This window comes from Podarcis muralis, chromosome 9, assembly GCF_964188315.1.
Source record: "Podarcis muralis chromosome 9, rPodMur119.hap1.1, whole genome shotgun sequence".
Taxonomy (NCBI): Eukaryota; Metazoa; Chordata; class Lepidosauria; order Squamata; family Lacertidae; genus Podarcis; species Podarcis muralis.
In genome coordinates, this window is record NC_135663.1 from 37,461,052 (window position 1) to 37,482,362 (window position 21,311).

General features: G+C 44.2%; 1 protein-coding gene across 4 annotated transcripts in view; it reads right to left on the reverse strand.

The window, feature by feature from the left end:
* Positions 1–21,025, reverse strand: part of ZNF827 (zinc finger protein 827) — a 115,253-nt gene extending 94,228 nt beyond the window's left edge. For 2 of the 4 annotated variants that reach the window (XM_028744957.2, XM_028744959.2), the window contains exon 1: positions 20,413–21,024. In XM_028744957.2, coding sequence (XP_028600790.2) covers positions 20,413–20,455 — 43 coding nt within the window. In that variant the 5' untranslated portion in view covers positions 20,456–21,024. Of the gene's footprint in view, positions 1–20,412 lie in introns of all 4 variants that reach the window. The other 2 variants (XM_028744958.2, XM_077934072.1) reach the window with 2 other exon arrangements.
* Positions 21,026–21,311: the final 286 nt, after the last annotated feature.

Here is a 21,311-nt window from a genome sequence, read left to right on the forward strand (position 1 = left end):
TCTTCTCCCCGCTGCCCCTTGCTTTAAACAGGTCCGGGGGCAGAGGGGAAGGCACGCACGCCTTCCCCTCTGTCCCCGGACGGTCTCCATAGGAACGCATTGATTGATTTTCAATGCATTCCTATGGGAAACCGTGCTTCGCAAGACGAAAAACTCGCAAGAAGAAAAAACTTGCGGAACGAATTAATTTCGTCTTGCGAGGCACCACTGTAGCTATTGCCAATGATTTGTAAATTTCTTACAGTTGTGACAGTGATGCAATTTCAGACATATAGCTGGGCAAGGACTGTATTATATGTGGAAATGGACCACTAACTGAACATACTCCAAAGTTCTGCTGGTGAAACTGAACAGGGCAATGGAGACAAGCTGTTGCAACAACCTATTTTGATGCCAGAGGCATATACTGGAAATAGCCCAAGCTGGGCCAACTGGATCAATCACTTTGAATGAGCTGCACACATAAATAACTGGAACGATGCCACCAAATTTGATTTCCTTGGCCTTTTACTAGAAGGCAAAGCCCAGGAGATATTTGAAGGACTAACATAAGGGGTCTGGGAACCTACACTTCTGTCAGGAATGCTTTATATCAATCACTGGACAGAACAACAGAACCTGAGTGGAATTGAATAGTTTTTGGTAAGAGGAAAGTGGAGGAAAAGAAATCTGTCCAAGGTTTTGGATATACCCTGGCTAAGATGGCAGCATGAGGAACCTGCTGACCTGAGATCAAATTGTGGCTCATAGTTCTGAGAAGGAACTCAGAATAGTTCTACTTAAGAAGAAACTAAACGGGTTACAAGAAGATACAAAGTTAGAACAAGCCACAGAAGCAGCTGACAACAGCACAGCTCCAACAAGACAAGTGTGCGAGACCAAAACAGATGTTCAGGTACATGGAAGACATAGGGCTCAAATCTCAAAGAACTCTTTGAAGGCATGACAGCAATGCTGTGCGACATCAGTGAACTGAAAGCAGCAAGGGTCTCAACACAATCTCAAAAAGAACGAGCGAGACAAGGCCACTAGGATAAAGCATGTGCCACTACAAGCAGGAAAGAATTACAGCGGCAGCCATGTTGGAACTGTGGCAGAACAAGTCATTTTAAACATGAGTGCCCACGGCAACATAATTGAAAGATGCCAGGAAACTTTCCAGGGTGGGAACTATGGGCCAAACTCCCACCTAGAAATCAGTACCCTTACAATGTATCTTACAGGCCAGTGAGAGCAGGCCAAAATACTACGTTGTTACAAAAATGGATGGACTTCCATGTAATATTTTGATTGCTTCTGGAGCACAAGCTTTCCTTGTACTGTACATTCACAATTCTGGAAAAGGACAACTAAAGGATGGTGGCAGAAACGGAAGCCTTTCCAGGGGCGATTCAAGTTCTAAACCAGACCAAGCTCAGCATCATAGAAATATCAGAGGTACCCTCATCATGGGCACACGTCTACCTTGTGGAAGTTCAGTCACAGAAGACACATCTGGGAAGCCCTTCCCAGGGAAGCCCCTGGGAAGCCCTTTAAAATATGATGCCTTAGACAAGGCCTCTACATTATAAAGGATAGAATGTCTGTCACTACAACAATGAGGGTAAAGCAGAGATGATAAAGTTTCTGTGGAGAAGACAGTGACACTGTCCCCATGAAGTGAACTGGTTATACTTGGGATGAAAGAAAACCTCAGAGAAGGAAGGGAAGACATGCCAGACCCCATATTGCTAGGCCAACATGAGATTCTGATTGTGTGAACCACAGCCAAGAATCAGTTAGTCTGAGTCCCAGTGCAAGTGGCCAATGGGATAAGAGCCTCAAGTGTGTATCAAGACATGAATCTGTGATCATTTCATATGGATGTGGTGGTTTATGAATATTAGGCCCTTGAGGTATTGGCAGTACAGCCAGACACTGCTATCACGCCAAGGCAGGAACACCAAGATAACCCTCATAGGAAGACAAAGAACAGGTAGCACATAGTACACTTTGTGCAGGGACTGAGGCTGAAATAAGAGAGTGTGTCATAAAAACAATAGCAAGCAGTGAGAGGAGCTGTTGAAAGATTACAGTGATAGTTTTTCCAAAAGGGATGATGACCCGGGATGTACTGGGTTGACAAATGCCTGATCAAGGCAGGAGATACAAGACCTGTGAGACTGGGGTAGTAGAGGATACGAGTATATTATCAGGCAGATTTCAGTCAGCAACTGCAGCAGATGATGGAACCAAGAAACATCCATTAAGTCCCCGAGCTGCAGCAGAAGTCTTGGTAAGGAACAAAGATGGGAGAATTCAAATATATGTATGGATTTTCAACAGCTAAGCAATATTACTGTGAAAGAGGCCTATCCTCTCCCAATGATTGCCCTGTGGAAGGTCTGGAATGGGATGTTTTTAATGCATTTCTTTCCTCCTGGTTTTAATGTATAGATGTGGCGTTTATTTGGTTGTAAGTCGCTTTGGGTTGCCCTGGGCAAGATAAAGCAACTGAACAATTTAATAAATTAAAAACACACAAATAAACCATTATCAGCCTAATCAGTGAAGTGCTGAACCAGACAGAATTTTGATCTGACTCCAGCAAAGTTATTCTTATATTCCATGCATTTGTGGGTGGCACTCTGACCCACTGTGATGTGTTCTATTGGATTGGATCACACTCTAGACCTGCTTGGAAGTGCCTGTTTCTTCTCTACCCTGGATTTGGCCAATGGTGACTGGCAAACAGAGGTACATCCTAATGACCGACCCAAGACAGCATTCACCATGAAGCACAATTTAATGCTTTGCCCTTTGGACTCTGCAGTGCTCCAGTTATGTTTCAAAGATTGATGGAAGTTGTCTTGGCAGACCTACAGGGCACATATCGTCTGGTTTACCTTGATGACATAATTGTCATTGGAATATCTTTTGAAGAACATCTGCAGAAAATGAGAGCAATACTAGAGAATCTTTGTCAAGCTAACTTAAAGGTGAAACCAGCAAAATATAATTTGTTCTGTGATGAAGCACCTAGACCAAGATGCAATAGGAACGGACTCTGACAAAGCAACTAGAAGCAACCGAGTCTCAGCCAACATCACACTCAGTTGCTGAGAAACAGAGTTTTGCTGATCTACTTGCATACTATAGAAGATTTATTGCTAACTTTGGCACTGTTGCCCAGCCATTACACAAATTGTCAGACAAGGGGCAAAAGTTGCAGGGGACCACAGCCAGCCAAGAAGTGTTCCTAGAGTTAAAGCAAAGGCTCATGTCTGCACCAATTCTGGCTTACCCAGACCTCCAGCTAACATTTATCCTGGATACAGACGCCAGTGTCAGGTATTGCTGTGGTCCAACTAGCACAGTACGATGCTGATATGAAGGGAGTGGTTGCATATGCTAGGAAGGTGCCCATCAAAGTGGAAAGGAACTACCTCACTACAAAGAAAGACCCGCTAGTTGTAGTGATATTTACTAAGCATTTTCGTTTCCTCTTGGTAAAATAATGCCTGCTAAGGGCAGGTCGCAATTCACTTTGATGGCTTCATAACTTCTACGGGCCACAGGGACAGTTGCTGTGCTGGCTTGAGCACCTGGCTCTGTTCCAGTTCCAGTACCAGATTGCACATCACCCAGGAAAACAACACACAAATTCTGATGCTCTGTCAGGCATTGATAATCCCAACAAGAACTCTGAGGCTGAGAGATAACATGTTGATAATTTAATCATAACTCTGACACTAGAAGGAACCACTGCTGAAAATGAAGGAGGAATCTTGCTAGAACCACCGCCTTCAAAGAAGTCCAAGTCTTGTATCTAGTGTCATGACTGACTCCTTAAGCACTGCTGGGCTCAGGTATGCAGTGGCAAGCTGAGACAGACAAAGGAGGAGAACAGAAGGATGACATGGTGGGAGTTGAGACAAGGGGAACAGAGGCTGGGAGCTGAGGTAGGTGTTCTCCTCTTCCAGGATATGGCTGCTCTGGATGGGAAGACAGGACTCCCACAAACTAGCCTATCTACTAGCCTGGATGGTCCACAACAGTTAAGGATGGGGTGAAATCATAAAATACATGCAATCCTTGTAATCACGAAACTACAGTCTTACCTTGCGTTAAGAACTTAATTCGTTCTGGAGGTCTGTTCTTAACCTGAAACTGTTCTTAACCTGAGGTACCACTTTAGCTAATGGGGCCTCCCACTGCCGCCACATGATTTGTGTTCTCATCCTGAAGCAAAGTTCTTAACCCAAGGTACTATTTCTGGGTTAGCAGAGTCTGTAACCTGAGGTACCACTGTACTTCTGTTATAGCCATAGCTCCCACAGTGCTCAAACAAGCAAGTAGTCCTCAATAAATATTCTGGGATAGCAGATCATTGTCTAAGTGGGCAGAGACACACTTTCTGCCTGACCAAGAAGCTCAAATAGTCTCTAAAGTATTTGTAGAACTGTTGGTTTGCCACTATGGTAATCCATATTACCATCTGCACATGCCCAGAGCAGGGGTCGGCAACCTGTAGCCCATGAGGGTCGTTTAAACGGCCCTCGAGCTGCCCCTGAACCGAGCCATCCACTCGGCGAGCCCCCACACACTGTGCTAAACAGGTGCAGCACGGAGTGGGGACTCGCTTCCGTGGCACCAGAAATCGCGTCTGCACATGCCCAGACGCCGAAAACCATGTCTGCGCAGTCACAGACGCCAAAAATCTGATAAAACCCCCACCCTCCCATCCCACTATATATAAGGGTCTAGTGACTTCTGTTTCAGTGTATCTGAAGAAGTGTGCATGAACACGAAAGCTTATACCCAGAACAAACTTAGTTGGTCTCTAAGGTGCTACTGGACAATATATATTTTTTAATCTATTTTGACTGCGTTAGACCAACACGGCTACCTACCTGAATCTAGGTGAAAGCGGTTCATGTTCTCCTTACTCCTGTCTCACTTATCAAGGGTGAAATTTTGAATCATGTGTATTCTACAAGAACTGCAACGTACTTGAGATAAGGAAAACCTGCACCGTGCCCTACCATTCAGATGGGCTACCAGAACACTTGAATCTCTCACTGACAGCTATGTTGTTATCTTTTGTGCAGTACTGGGACAGAATGCTCCCCTATGTCATGATGGCCTACAGATCTATTGTGCAGTCATCCACGTGCCACATACCATATATAGTAATGTTTGGAAATGAGACTACTTTCCCCATAGAATTGTTGAATGGAGCAGATGTACCGGTAAAATATACAAACCCTACGCATATTTACTGAATTAGTTGATATTTTTAGCACTGTAAGCCCAGCAGTGAAGCTCTATCAGCATAAAGTCACACAGAGGCAAAAGGAGCACTATAATCATGCATAGCAAGTGAGGGAGTGTCTGAGGCAAGAACCAGAGAAAGTGGAAACATCTAACTGTTACGCTGCAGCAAAAATACAGAGGTTCATACACAAAAGTTTAGCAGAGTGTCAACCATTGCCAGTTCTAGGTGGGAATAGCTTTGTCCTATATTAAAATGGACTCAAACCATACCAGGGCCCTGATCCTGCAGAACAACAGGTCAACAGCTTGCCACAAAATCAATGTACCGGCCAAATAAATTTTTCTCACTGACAAAACCAGTTCTCAGAGATGCAAAGAAGTTAAGACATCAATGTCTTATACTCATGCACAAACTTTGTAGATGGCAGATTCAGAAGACGACACCATACCTTGCAAAGTCAATGAATCAAGGGAGTGAGTTCCATAGATGGGAGAATACAGCTACATCTGAAGTGGAACCATCAATGCAGGAGAATAAGCAACTGGTTCAGGATTCTTTAGGGCCCCCGAGACAAATAGAACTAAACAATTGCAGCAAGAGCACAGAGCACCCTGCTGAGTTGAGGACTATCATTTGGATTAGCTGGATGTAAGAATTAGACTCCCCACCTCCCAAAAGGGAGGGTAATGTAATGTAATGTAATGGGACTGTGGAGCATTGGGAACACCTGTAGCTCTGACCTAAGAAGGGTTGACTTGCTGGAAAAGGGACGGCAAGAGGCAGACAGAAACAGAAAAGGAACAACAGCCTAGGAGTGTGTCTGAGAGGGCTGATGAAGCACCAATGGGGACTCACGAGGTGGAGAAGATTCTTAGAAGGAAATTGTTGCTAGATAAAGTGACTCTGTATGAAAGGCCCTTGAAAAAAGGCAAGTCTGCTGTTAGATGGATACACAGCAGCCTGGGCTGCTGCACATTTAACCAAATTATTGTATGCCACCCCCTGGAGGTGGCTGCAAATTTCCCTGTTACTCCATGAAATCAAGTTATTTCGTAACTACATGTCACTGTGAGTGCCAGCACCCACCAGGACAGGTACAGAAACAAACTAACACTGAAGGGCCTTCAGCACCTGCTTCCAGCCCTGATTATACCTATACACTAAAGGTAAAGGTAAAGGGACCCCTGACCATTAGGTCCAGTCGTGACCGACTCTGGGGTTGCGGCGCTCATCTCGCTTTATTGGCCGAGGGAGCCGGCGTACAGCTTCCAGGTCATGTGGTCAGCATGACTAAGCCGCTTCTGGCGAACCAGAGCAGCACACGGAAACGCCGTTTACCTTCCCACCGGAGCGGTACCTATTTATCTACTTGCACTTTGACGTGCTTTCAAACTGCTAGGTTGGCAGGAGCAGGGACCGAGCAACGGGAGCTCACCCTGTCGCGGGGATTCGAACCGCCGGCCTTCTGATCGGCAAGCCCTAGGCTCTGTGGTTTAACCCACAGCGCCACCTGCGTCCCTACACACAGTGATGTGTAAATTCATTAGACTACCAATGTACAGCAAGGAGCCTTGGTTGGAAGACACTGATCCCAAATTTGCATTGAATATGGCAGCTTGTGGCTCCACCCTGGCTCCAATATAAATCCATGTATATGACGTCAGAACAAAAAGTGCTCCTGGGAGTGTTCACTATAATTATTTTTAAAATGTTCATTTTAAATGTTGAAACCTGGTTCATTCATAGTTGGACAGACTTAGAGTAAACCTACTGAAATTGAACAGCCATAAAACATAACTTTTGGCCCATTGATTTCTTGGGTCTACTTGAAGCATTACTAGGTCTGGTTTCAACTGTCTACTTCTGCTTTTATGCTGTGATTGTTGTTTTATGATATTCTAATTTAATACTGCATCTCCTATTTTATGTTTGCAAGCCATCAAGATTAATGTTATTGGGCAGCTTCTATAAAACCTATAAATAAATCTAAGCCCATATCTGGCTTCAGAGTGCTGGACAACAGGATCCTAGCAAAATTAGATGGTTGTCCTCTTTATCTCCATCTGTGACAAACAACATGAAGAATGGGCAAACAGCATCATATACTACACAATTTTTCTTTAAAAGAACCAAGCCTAAAAGTTTTATATCAATATTTAAATGGTCATGAGGCAGCAAAACTTAATTCAAATCTTTACAGGCTAGCAGTATCATCTGCACAGAACCATTCCATTTAGATTCTGAATGTGTGCAGAGGTCTTATATCAAGGTCTTATACCAAGGCCTTATACCAAGGTCTTATACCTTGGTATAAAAAGGCCTTGGTACCTTGGTCTTATACCAAGGCCATATTCACACAATAAATTCAAAGCACTATGATACCACTTTATAAACAGTCATGGCTTCCTCCAAAGAATTCTGAGAGATGTAGTTCATTATGGGTGATGAGAATTGTTAGGAGACCCTAATTCCTTTTCCAGAGCTATAATTTCCAGAGTGGTTTAACAATCAATATCTCTTCACAAGGAACATGCAATTGTAGCTCAGGGAGGGGGTCTCCTTCAACACCCTTAAACTACAACTCCCAGAATTCTTTGGGTCAAGTCATGACCTTTTAAAATGGTATCATACTGCTTTAAATGTATGGCTGTGAATGTGGCCCAAGTCAGAACTTTGGTCCAACCAGCAGAAGCTCGCCAGGATTTGAGACTGGAAACTTTCCCATCCCTACCTGGAGCTGCCATGTAGTTTGGACCTTTTACACGTGTATGCATGCATAGGAACCAACTCCTAGGAGCCGAGGTTCTTTTGCCCACCCCCAATAAAACATTAAAATGGTGTGTGTGCACTGCATCCTGTGATTGATTATGCGGGGCAGGGCTTACCTGCCTCCCCACAAAATTTTATTCAAGTTGGCACCCCGGTTGCATGTACTCTAGTATTGAGCTATGGATGTTTCCCCATTGGCATCATTAAAATCTAATTTACAATCTGAGGATGAAAATACAAATCTATATTTCAGAGAGAGAAAATGCCCAACTGTCATGCATCATGTAATGTTTGAAATCTGTGTGCGCGCACTATTTTCTTATATACTGTCTATACTGTACAATCTTTTTCCTTTAAAAAAACCAACAACAGTTACAGCTACAGCATTTGATTTACAGTATCTTGCTCAAGAAACCACGCAACAGAAAGTGGTCACACTGGAAACCAGACCCAGCATCATTATTTACAAAGTAAGTGAAGAGTTTGACATCACATGGCTTTACAAAGCCTTATGCTACAAGCCCTTTTGCCTTCCAAAAAGTCCTCATTTGTAGGTCATGCTCTCATTATCTAGTTCTGGGATCTGTTTTGATTCAATTACAGAAAATTACTAATAGTTTATTCCGAACTGACCAGCTCTTCCTAACCCTTCTGTTTTATATCTGTTCTTAATCCCTTCTCCCACTCCTGCCTTTGACATGCAAGGGAGGGAACTACATTTACAAATTGGTGATGATTTTGTCATTCATTCAAAGAATACATTCTGTTCTGTTTCCCTGGACACAGTTGTTCCTCTTATTGGGGTTGTTTATAGAGTCAGCACTTGAACTTTACCTCAATTTGCATCTCTACCATATCCCAAACGCCATTCAAAGGAAAATAGGTGTGTATTTGAAATCAATGGGCATTTTACATTACCAAGCCCTTGTTAATCAGAAATGACTATATGGCTTTGGACAGACATATAATTTCTAACAAGAGAAGAGTGGAAGATATGGGTTTGAGCTACCTCAAAGTACTTTATTTATGTAGCCACAATAATCAAAAGTAGGTTGAGGGTTGAGAAAATAAGGGTCAATAGTTTTAGGTAATTTAATGCACAACATCCACTGTTTGCACTAAAAAGGGGGAGGAGAGAAATTCACCAAACTCACTCAATGACTGTGATAGTAATGGAATTATTAACTCAATCACACTTAGACTAACAATTTTCTCTGCATGCATCTTCTTATCAGAAATTAACTGTATCATGACTTACTACAACAGTTAAACAGTGAAAATAACATACAGATATTCCCCTTGTACACCTTCATACCTCTCAGCAAGGTTCTCAAAACTATTAAGAACTGGCACAAGCTAAACTTGGGGCAAATGAAAGTAACTTTGTGGTTGTGGATGAAGACTCAGCTGACATAAGGAGTCTTTAGGAAATTCCCAATACTGTAAGCAAATTTGTTTGAAAGAAAGATGGGGCTTCTCAAAAAGTAGGTAGTGGTTTCTACGTGCTTCGGGTGGGAGTCTCTAGGCAAACAGAAGTATAGAAGTTTGTAAATTACAAGGAAGAAACCCGTTTTTAAAAGAAATCAAAACTACCTAAGAAGGGGTTAGGGAGAGGAGGGGATTGGTTTGCTCAAGCCCATTAACAGCCTGTAGGGGTCATACTGGAGTGCAAGTAAAAAACTTGAACTGTTTTGATCTGTTTTATGGTTCTCTTTTGCAGGCTATCTTGAAGATCTAGCTCAATAAAAAAAAAATTTAAATCGTCAAAAACTCCTCTTCCTGCACCAATATAAAGGTGTACCCTAAAGGGGGTGGGCTGCAGGCCCCACTTGTATTATATTTCAATAGTATGCAGTATGCATTAATCCAAAAATAAAAGTGTCAAAAATGCAAGCTCAATTCCCTCCTGGTTTCTGGGATGATGTACAAGAATCCAGAGGTTCCCCAGAGGCTTTGTCATTGTAGGTTGTAATGTTTATGCCCAGCAGCCTCCTGCATCAACATGGTATAATGATATTATCACGCCGTGTACACAAGGCTTGTGTGTGTGTGTGTGTGTTTGTGTGTGTTTGTGTGTGTGTGTGTGTGTGTGTGTGTGAGAGAGAGAGAGAGAGAGAGAGAGAGAGAGAGAGAGAGGGAGAGAGATGCAGACTAAGACATCAAGGAAGGTTTGGGACTTGTGTCAGGGATCCCAACAGATCTAGAAGGCCTCAGTTCCGCAGCAATTCCATCACGGGCAACACCATAAATCTATCACCTAATTATTTCTGAAATTTCATCTCTAATTGATGATATGGTGTTTGTACAGCATTGTTGCCTCACTGCTGGGGCTTTGTACGCACCATTAATCAAAACAGGAAAATCTTTCAAGTACATTAGAAGCCTTTTATTTTTCGGAACCCCAGTTTATTTCTTGTGCTCAATCTTCTATATAACAATTTTATATATATTAGTGAGACACACATGGGTACTGACTCTTTATACTAATTATATGCTTTTAAAAATAATTACACACATTCCTTTGGATTGATATATTTGTTTCCCTCCTTTGACTATTGTCGATTACGGGGGGTAGCCTTGCTACAGGTTTGCTTTGTGAGCTCCCTAATTTCACTTACCGGTACATGTTCTCGATATCCTACAGTAATTATAATGGTTACAAATAATTATACATGAGCGATAAACCCTTTGCAGTAGTAAAGGATACCATTCATACAGCAGTCATATGCTTTCCCTACCTCTGAACCACTGAGAGAGACAGAGAGAGAGAGGTCATGAAAAATCTCTAAGCAGTTTACATAAAATATATACGCCACAAGTTTTATCATCCCTACCACAAAAGTAAGGTATACAACGTTTTAACCAAAGTCTGAACACAGCCACTTCACCAAGTGCATATAAAGCCTGCACAGAATGACCAAATATCCCCAGCGGTATTGAAAGAGCACTTGTAGTATTCTTTTTTCAATGGTCCTACCAAGTATTTGTAAAGTACTTTTATTTATCACTCCAAAGACTTGTATGTATTATCTTAACAAGGATCCTGTAAGGAAGCTCAGAAAGAATTGAAAGTACAGTACTGAATCCTGGTGCCATAAGCATATACACGTACAGTGGTGCCTCGCAAGACAAAATTAATCCGTTCCGCGAGTCTCTTCGTCTTGCGGTTTTGTCGTCTTGCGAAGCACGGCTATTAGCGGCTTAGCGGCTATTAACGGCTTTAAGAAAAAGGAAACAAACTCGCAAGAACTCGCAAGACGTTTCGTCTTGCGAAGGAAGCCCATAGGGAAATTCGTCTTGCGGAACGACTCAAAAAACGGAAAACCCTTTCGTCTAGTGAGTTTTTCGTCTTGCGAGGCATTCGTCTTGCAGGGCACCACTGTAATGAAATCTGGGACCCAAACAATTTTAGGCCTGTTTATGACTCGCAGCTACTCAATTTGCCTTTGTACTAGATCCAATTATTATAATTTTCTCTATATTCTTAACACACAGCTAGGCTGCAAAAATGATATGGCTGCTTTATGATGTGTGTTGAATTCTATGCTGGTCTCTTTCAGTTTTTGTGCTGGCTTTTACAGATTTTAAGTATTTTGAATTTTGGATGTTTTAAAAGTTTTTAACATGTAAGCAGTATTTGGTGGTGGTGATTTTTATACCTGTACACTGCATTGTTAAGAGTTTTTTTTACCTGAAAAGCAGTTTATACATTTATTATGTAAACAAACAGTTCCAAATTTATTGGGGGACTAACACAGAAATATCATGGCTTGTCAAAGGTTAGCCTGTGAGTTAATGGCTGAGAAACAAAGTAAGATCTTCAATCTCAAAACTTGTTCTTTTAATTATTGAGCCATCAGAACACAAACTGACACCTTCAGTATGGATACTACCACAAAAATATGAATATCAAAAAGGAACATAAGATTCCTATTCTGAGGCAGAAAAAATGGTCTATCAAACTAAGTACTGTCTACTCTGAGCTCTCCATGGTCTCAGATCAAGGTCTTTTTCAGCACTGCTACCTGAGCTCCTTTCCCAACTGGAGATTAAGCCTTGGAATTTCCACACATAAAACACCAAAGAGTTGCCTTCTTAACTTAGGACTCAATTGCAAATGGTTTGTCCCTAAGGCAATAATTTCACATTATACTCTATTTCATCTTGTTACACCTGTGGTGACCTTGTCCACAGCTGAACAACTGAACAATTAAATGCACAGTACATAACCCCCATGTGGCCAGGCTCCTCCTCCGGCTAAGATTGAGGCCACATGGTTAAGATCATCTTTTTATATTATGAAGTCCCTAAACTGATGGGAGGGTGGGGCAAGATTTTGGTTTCACGAACTAGCCTTCTGAATGTTCTGAGTCATGGTGAGAGAATAATGTAGCGTTTGCTGCTTTGGCCTAATTTTTCTAGTGTTCCTAAGGACATGGTAACTGTAATCTCAACATGGATCACAAGACCAATTCATCATCCCCAAATCCCCTGAAATGTCAGATAAATGGATTTTGTGAATTTGACCTGGTAGCACCCATGTCCTGCTGTGGCAAATTACAAATACAGTGGTACCTCGGGTTAAATACTTAATTCGTTCCAGAGGTCCGTTCTTAACCTGAAGCACCACTTTAGCTAATGGGGCCTCCTGCTGCCGCCACGCCACCGGAGCATGATTTCTGTTCTCATCCTGAAGCAAAGTTCTTAATCCGAGGGAATATTTCAGAGTTAGCGGAGTCTGTAACCTGAAGCGTATGTAACCTGAGGTACCACTGTATATGATGCACTCTGTGTGGACACTGACTAGATTCATTATGACAATATTTCAGAATTTCCATTCATCGTTTTTGCAGCATGATGTAGGTTTATTCAGCGTTAAGTCCCATAAACCAATGAGACTTACTCCTAATTAAATATTCATAGTATTGCATCCTTAAACTGAGTGTCCTATTGTTGAAGTCATTACCGTAATAAAAACCTCCTTACAATTTTCCTTCCTTCTTCTGAGTAGGTTTTTACTCTCCGCCTAGCTGCCATTCCATCAAAACTATGTACTTTGTAGTCTCCATCTCCATTCCCCCAAACATCTTCCACGTACTCTTGGGAACACACATTTAATATGCTGCCCAGTGTTCTTATATCACATGCTGGGGTTCAACATAAGGAAATGGTAATACAGCTACATAAAATAATAGGCAAGTGTATACATAAGAATTAGCATTATATTCTAAAGCAGGGGTAAGGAACCTGTGGTCCTCCATAAGTTGTTGTGTTTCAACTTCCATCAGCCCCAACCAGCATTTCTTATGGTCTGGGATAACAGCAAGTATACATCTGGAGAGCCACAGGTTTCCCATGCCTGCTCTAGATACACAATCAATATAGAACATAAGAAGAGTCTGAGAGAAAGAGGGAGAGGACTGCTGAGCTCATGTCCTGCCAATAGGCTTCCCATACGCATCTGGTTACTCCCTGTGGGAAGAGAATGTTGGGCTCCGTGGCTCTTTGGTCAGATCCTGCAGGGTTCTTACGATAGTGGCATGGCCCAACTGTATACAAAAGTCTTTTCAAAATTGTATACGAAAGTCTCTCTGAGACTCCACTGACTACGGTAGGTGTTCTTCACTAACAGGTTGGTGTAAGATTGCTACCTTTGACTTAGAAAATAGGATTTGAGTGGTCTGAACTAGAGATACTTGAAAAGCGCCTCGGGTGGCACTCTAACAATGCAGGCTGTGATCATCAAATCCCTTTTAAGATTTCCTGCTTTCATGAAATGAACCCTACTCGAGTGATTTGTGGGTTTCCCTATTTGCATTTCCACTATCATTTGTGGCAGGTATGAGAGTACAAACATGGAACTTCTGGCTTCCAATCTAGAGCTTAGAGTGCTCATCCAAGAGCGTGCATACATTATATGTTTGGGGATGTGATTTTCAAACTTTCTGAAAATGCCATCTCCTAATTTTATTAGACCTTCCAAGGTATTCAGCCTAAAAATTTAATTGAGCATGCTTATTTACTTCCTTTATCCTCTTCACTATTATCTTCCTGCCTAGCATCTATGTATATACTCCCCACATATTATTTCTATCACTCACACACCAAGTCATATGTCCCTATATGGATTCTATGTACACCTGTATCATTTCATCTCCAACTAGGGCAAATTGGGCTGTAGAAAGCAGGCACCTGTGACCCCTTTGTTCCCTTTCAACCATTCCATGGGAACAACCTGCTTAGGGGGGGGGCGTTGGCAGTTGATAGACCTATTACTGATAAAGTATGCAAAATTATTTATATTCTCTTCTACTACTGGCTCCCCATATTTTGGGAGCCCATTGGGGCCCATTCCTAGCTTGAGATCCTGGTATAATATCAAGCAGATTTTCCAACAAAGTAGGGCAAGAAAAGAATAAGAAAGGACTTTCTATTATTATTTCAATTCCCTATCTACCTCTTGTGGTGCATCTTCTAGAAACACAAAAAAGCATACAAACGTTCTCATAAGGATTTCTGACAAAATACTACAAAACTTCTCTAAGGAGGATCAGCTGATAAAGCAATGATCCCAGGCAACAACTCAGGAATTTTTCCAAAACAAGTGTAGCATAGCTGTAAAGCAGGAAGGCTGTTTCAAAAATTTTACCCGTTATTAACTATCTGATCTTTGGCTAATGTTTGTCCCTGAACCTCAGCACCTGCCTCATCTTCAATACAGGGATAATGATACTGACCTACCTTACAAGGTTATTGGAATGGTTATTGTGCTATATACAAAGCACACTATAAATGTCAACTATTATTTTCTAAAAACATTTTCCCATTTTTGGACACTTTTAAGATGTAAATTTATATTTAGAAACCAACAGTGGTTAAAAAAAAACCATGCCAACAGAGTTCTTATTTTTTTAAATGACACATAGGCGTAGTGTTCTAGTATGTTGGTGAAATTCTGCCCCCCCCCCCAAAAAAATTAGCATTATCAAATGTCTTATTTCTTTTAAAAAATGTAGAAGACAGAATTAAAATACTGTAGAGATTTTGTAGAACTGAACGGTGAACTCCCCTAATAAATGACAGGCATGGCAGCATGTACAATCTTAACTGTACCACTGCTGTGTGTTGATCAAAGTTGGAGGTGCAGGTGACTATTATGGGCTGAGGAACTTTTGAGGCTTCTGAAAGTGGCCCCCCACCCCCTCAGTTACTGCCAGTCAGCACCATAACACACACACACACACACACACACACACACACATATAAAATTTTATTTGTATGCTGCCATGGGTGTGGCGGGGGGGGCAGCTCCCCCCAATCAATAAAAACAGTAATACTTCACTAACTGAGGTTCGGCCTCCCCTAACAAAAGCCTGCCTGCCTAACATAAATCCTGGCCATGCCCATGCCCTTCCAGGCAGCTTACAACATATAAAACATAATTACAAACATAACAATAGTAGTCACAAACAATGAACAAAACATACACAGCCAAATGAAACAATTTCCACATGAACTGGAAGATCTAAAAATAAAGGAACATACAATGAACATCAACAACATCAACAAAAACCTCAAAACTATACCTCAACCCAGTGCTATTTTTCTAGAAAAAGAGGCGCCAGAACTCACCACAAACACCTTCCTTGTTCTCTTACCACAACAATGGTGCCCACCTGAGAGTTGCCAGAACTGAGCTGTGGTGAGTTCTGGCTGAAAACAAGCCAGAATCTGTTCCACAGCATCAGCTTTTATAGCTGGAGTCAGTCAGGGCCCCACCCTCCCAGGCCCCCTAGGAAAGGACAGCAAGGCAGGGAGCAGGTCTTCCAGGACTCACAGCCAAGATGCTCTCTGGCCTTGATATCTTTCCTTTCCCATAAGGAGCATTGTTCTCTACCACCAGCCCTATTTTTCTTTCACAATAACTCTGTGAGGTAGGTAAAAGGGAGGAAGTGATGAGGCCACCAGGCCCCATTTGCACTCTGCATTTAAAGCACTATCACACCACTTTAAACAGTTGTGGCTTCCCACAAAGAATCCTGGGTACTGTAGTTTGTTATGAGCGCTGAGAGTTGTTATGAGGCCCCTATTCCCCTCACAGTAGAGGTATCGGCTGTCAGACCACTCTGAGAACTGTAGCACTGTGAGAGGCACCTTTAACAAACTACAATTCCCAGGATTCTTTGGGGGAGGCCACAACTGTTTGCACCAGTATGACAGTGGACCTCATGGCAGTGTGGGGATTTGAACCTAGGTCTCCATGATCCTAGTTCAACACTCCAACCACTGCACCTCACCTGTTCTCAGGATAGCCCTGATGTACATAGGAAAGTGCTTACACAAACCTAACTGAGTCTTTGGGTCCTGTGGCCTCTACCACATTCTTGAAGTTATTTCTACAGTAATTATATTCTTGTTATTAAGTCCCTTTTTACATACTACAGTCTTCTCTTTTCCTATAATTAGATTATTTTAACTATCATAATTGTCAAGTTTATCCTGTATATAACTTTTCTCTCAATGAATGTAGTTAAAAATCAGATTCTATATCCCTGTTTTTCCCCAAGTTCCCAACAAGCAAATGGGCCTGCTGAAATTAACTTTTGTCATTTGCAGGTGGCAACCACAATCAGTAAGGTGGTAGACAATACTATTTTTATTGCTCTGAAGTATCACAACTTTTCTGAGGTAAAACACTCAAGAAGAATAAGGTGACTAAGAAGCTAACAAAAGCCCAAACAGTGGAACAGTGGAAAAGGAGGGACTGTTATAAAACTACTTGTGAGCAAAGTCATATACAGTAATTATCACAGCGAAGTGCTCAGGGTTGAACTTAAAAGTAATCACATAGAAGCACATGGGCAAAGTTGGGAGGTGCAGCCCAATCCCAGACATATTTACTCAGAAGCAAGTCCTGCCAAGTTTACTGAGGCTTACTTTTAGGTAAGCAAGTTTAGGATTGTGGCCTTCATAACAAGCTCAGGACATGTGTAGCTACTACATTAGCACCCCGTTTTCCTACAGCAAGGCTGTTACTTGTTATGAAAGAATGCCAAAATATACAAGGCTCTCTTCAGAAAAAAGATCTTGCTTACACAGTGAACCAATTCTAGTATGACAGTGCTACAAGATGTGGTGTGTGCTGCTGTATACTCCATTAACATGTTATTAAGAATTACAGTAATAAGAGAACATGTAAGGACTTTCCTGTATAGCTGCATGGAAGGGAGGAGGGACAGAATTAATGTTGACACCTTATCATCCTAACACTATAATACCCTGCACTTTTCATACTGAACTACAGAAGAATTACGTTCTCTTAGAGGTGATACAATGCCTTGTACCCTTGTAGTCTTCACTGGACACAAACAGCATCACAAATGCTTGGTGTCAAATACATGTATTTTTATTCAAACGTCTCATAGGCTTTAATAGCAGGTTTGCTTTTCTTTGATCAAAAGTACACACAAGGCCTAAAGCACCGTCCATTTACAGTGGTGTAGTGGTACACACACACCCTTCCCCCCCCAAGTCATACACATCAGAAAATCCTAAAAATACTTTAAAACTAAGCACCAACGCTTAAGAAATAGGGCACCACATTTTAAAAGCTGGAATTTTCACAGCCCTCTTCCCTGACAGGCCACAGCACCTTGTAATATAATAAACACTAACTTCCCCTACAAACAGCTACAGCGAATGGGTAATAAAACTTGCAATCATTTGGAGGGGAGAGGGGAAGAGAGACACACCAAGCCAACCCAAGTATAGCCACACAAGCAGCAAGGGAGATTCTTCCCTAGCGAGCTAAAATGGAGACAGAATTTCATCTCTGCCCTAGAGAAACAGACAGAAAGGGCAGCAGCACCAGGTCTAGGTCAAGGTCACTAGCGGGGCAGTCTGCAGCTGCTTGCATAGCTGTCTTCAACCGCATAGACAACACGCTTCCCAAAACTCTCAGTTCAGACTTTCAATGCACACATACACAACAGGCTCTTCCGTTGGTTTTTTGGTTTTTTTAAAGAAGCCTCCACAAAACTCTCTGCGTGCTTTGAAAATGCCCATTTGCTCTTATACTGCACTTCATTGTATTTTAGGGCTGGGCGAACTTTCAATCAGAAGCCCTCCGAGATTTCTACATATGAAAATACATAATTTAAAACTGAAAGGTTACTGACCTTGCCCCCACCCCACCGCTCCCCCCCTTTTTTTTGAAGCAAGTGACCCAAAGAAAAGCAATAGCAGTGGACGCAATTGTAGCCCATTTAGACATTCAGGAAACTCAATTGTGCAACCTCTCTGAACTAGCTTTTTAGGATAGGGAAACCTCAATATTCCAAAACCGAATCCACTAACGCGAGGGCGATTAGAAGGTGATGCGGGGGGGGGTGAGCTTAGAACAGTGCCGGGAGGGGCCCAATAGGGCGCCCTTCTCCCTCGGCTTTGCGCGGCAAGAGAAAGGAGCAACGTTGGTGCGCGCGATCCCTCCGGTGCCATTGGTGTCCCCACCTCTGCTACGGTTCATGCGTGGCAGGCTGCTAGTGTGTGCTTGGGAGGGGAGGGGAGGGAAGAAGGCAGAGAGAAAGGATGAGGGCGGGAAGAAAAGTGGGAGGGGGAGGTCAGTCCTCTCTCCAAGACCCTTCCCCTGATAAACTATCGGAAAATTATGTATCTGTGGAGAGAGGGAAGTAATCGATCGCGCTCTTTTGTCTGAGGCTAGAGGAAAGGCGGCGGGGAGCCACCCCCACCCCCGCACACAAAAACACGCGCAAGGCACACACGCCATCCACGACAACCTTAGCCCTCTCTCCCTCTCCCTCCCTCCCCAGTGAACTTCAGGTGACCGACCATGGCTTTGACACATAAGCAGTTCAGCCCCGCCGACACTGAACCCGGGGGCAGAGCCAGGGAGGGGCCGGGCAAGCAAGCGGCGAGCAGAAGTGCCGGAGGCAGAGCGCAGGAAAATGACCCCTAAATCCACCCACGCCGCCCCCTCCGCCGCCGCCTTCCTTCCTCCTTTCTTTAGAGACACCAAGCCAACGCGAAGGCTTTTTTTTTTTTAAGACAAGACATATTATTTCTATATGTGTGTCCCCGCACACAAAACACACTTTTATTTCCTCCTCCTTCCAAGAGCGCCCGATCGCTTCTTGCTACCACAGGGAACCAGAAGAAAAAGTTAACTGCTTTGCAAAGAATTGAGGAGGAGGAGGAAAAATCGGGGGGGGGGGGAGCGGCGGGTTGGAGGTGGAAGAGGAAGAAGCGGGGTGGGAAAGGAGGGAGAGCGCGGGGTGAGCGGCTGTGTCAATGTGTGGTGTGTGCATTGCCTGCAGGCTGTGGGAGGAGGAGGAGGAGGGCACTTTTCCGAGTCCTTCCTGCGCTCTGCTGCTCTGGTCTGGGGCAGCGGCGGCGCTGAAGCCTCCGACTCGCCCAGGCTCCATCTGACCCTGCATTTTATTGCAGCCGCGAGGAGAAGCCCCGAGCTCGCTTGCCGCCGCCGCCGCTCTGCAGGGACCTCGCATGCCACGATCTGCCTCCCGTGCCGTCCCCCACCCCCCAATATCATGCTCGCTTCTCCTCGGCGGCAGCGAAGCAGCAGCCCCGGATTCTCTCGTGTGTGTCTCTCTCGCTGTGTGTCCCCCCCCCCCCAACAACGCCGCCGCCACCCGCGCCGCTCCCTCCCTCGCCCTCCCCCGCCGCTCTTCGCCTCCTCCTCCCCGGCTCCGGGGCCGGCGAGCCCAGCCGCAACCTTTAGCCGGAGACGGACCTCGCGATTGATTCCGCGCAAGGCGCCAGCGAACCGCTTTCGTTTCCAATTGTGCAACTCCCCACCCCAATAAGAATAACAGTAATAATAATAATAAAAAGAAGCCTCTTCCTTCCCCCCCCCCAACACATACACACACACATACACACACCCCAGCCATAAAGAGAGAAATCCATTCACACACAAATGCACAATCACAAGAAAGGGGAGGGAAGAGAGGACGAATAGAGCGAAGAAAGAGAGGGGAGGGAGGGAGAGGGGAGACACACACACACTCGCTCTCTCCGGCTCGCTCTCTCCCTCGCACACACACATACACACGCGCGCACACATGGAGGGGGAAAGAGGAAAAAAATTAAAAGGGCACAAGGCTGTTCATCACCAACATGGCTGCCTTAGCTCAGACCTAAAAGAGGAATAACCCAGGCTGTGTCTTTGTCAGTTTCACCTCTGTAACCCTAAACTAATGCACAAAACAACGGAGGAGGCTGCGGAGGGGAAGGAGGCAGGCAGAGACCGGGGGGTGGGGTGGGGGGAGAGAGAAAGAGAGAGGGGGCGAAGGAGAGAAGGGGGAAATGGGGGGGAGGGAGAGAGGGAGAGAAAAAAAAGGAGCACTTACGTGAAGAGAGGCGCTTGGGTTGCTCCTGCTTCCTCCTGGGCATTTTCCCCCCTTTTCACATTCTCCTCCTTGGTTTAATGGGGGATCAAATATATATTTTTTAAAAAGCCCAAAAGTGGGGCAGAGGCAGGCACAAAGCAGGGGCAAAGGGTGGCTGCCCAGCAAGGGCTGGTTTTCTTCTCCTGGGCAATGGGGGTGGGGGGGTTGAGAAGCTGCTTTTCCTGGAGCCAAGGAGAAGAGCCCCCCCGCCTCGCCTCTCTCCCCTTTTTCTTGCCCTTCCTCCCCCACCTTTTCTCTCTCTCTCTTCTTCTCTCCCCCCCTCCCCTCCCCTCCCCCGGTCGTGCACCTGGCTTGTCCCCGGTCGCAATATTCTTCAATAGAAATGGATCTAATGGGCGAGGGAGAGTGTGTGCTCATATGCGGTGTCAATAATGAGGGCTGGTGCGGCGGTGTCTATGGCTGCTCCCTGTGTGTCTCCAAGCCCCTAACTAACACTAATGCAGGGATCAAAGGGCAGCGGCGGCGGCGGCAGCAGTGCTCACAGCTCACACACAGGCTGGAGAAGGAGAGAGAGGCAGAGAGGCAGAGAGAGGAGACGAGACACACACGCACACACACACACGCACACAAGGCAGAGCAAAGAGGAAGGTGCCCCCAGGCTCCTAGGCTGTACTTTACGCACACACCGAATCGCGAGCGCTCCTCGTAGCGAGGTTCAAGGGGGGACAAAGGGGGCAGCCCCAGCAGGATGCAGCCCCATTTTCCTCTCAAAGACGGAGGGGGTGGGCAGGGGAAGTTTGGAGTTCTCCACATTAGCCGCGTTGATTGTTAAAATAAAACAGGGTGTTCTTAAAATTAATACTAAAGGTCAAGTTGGCGCGATTGAGAGTGGTTTTTTA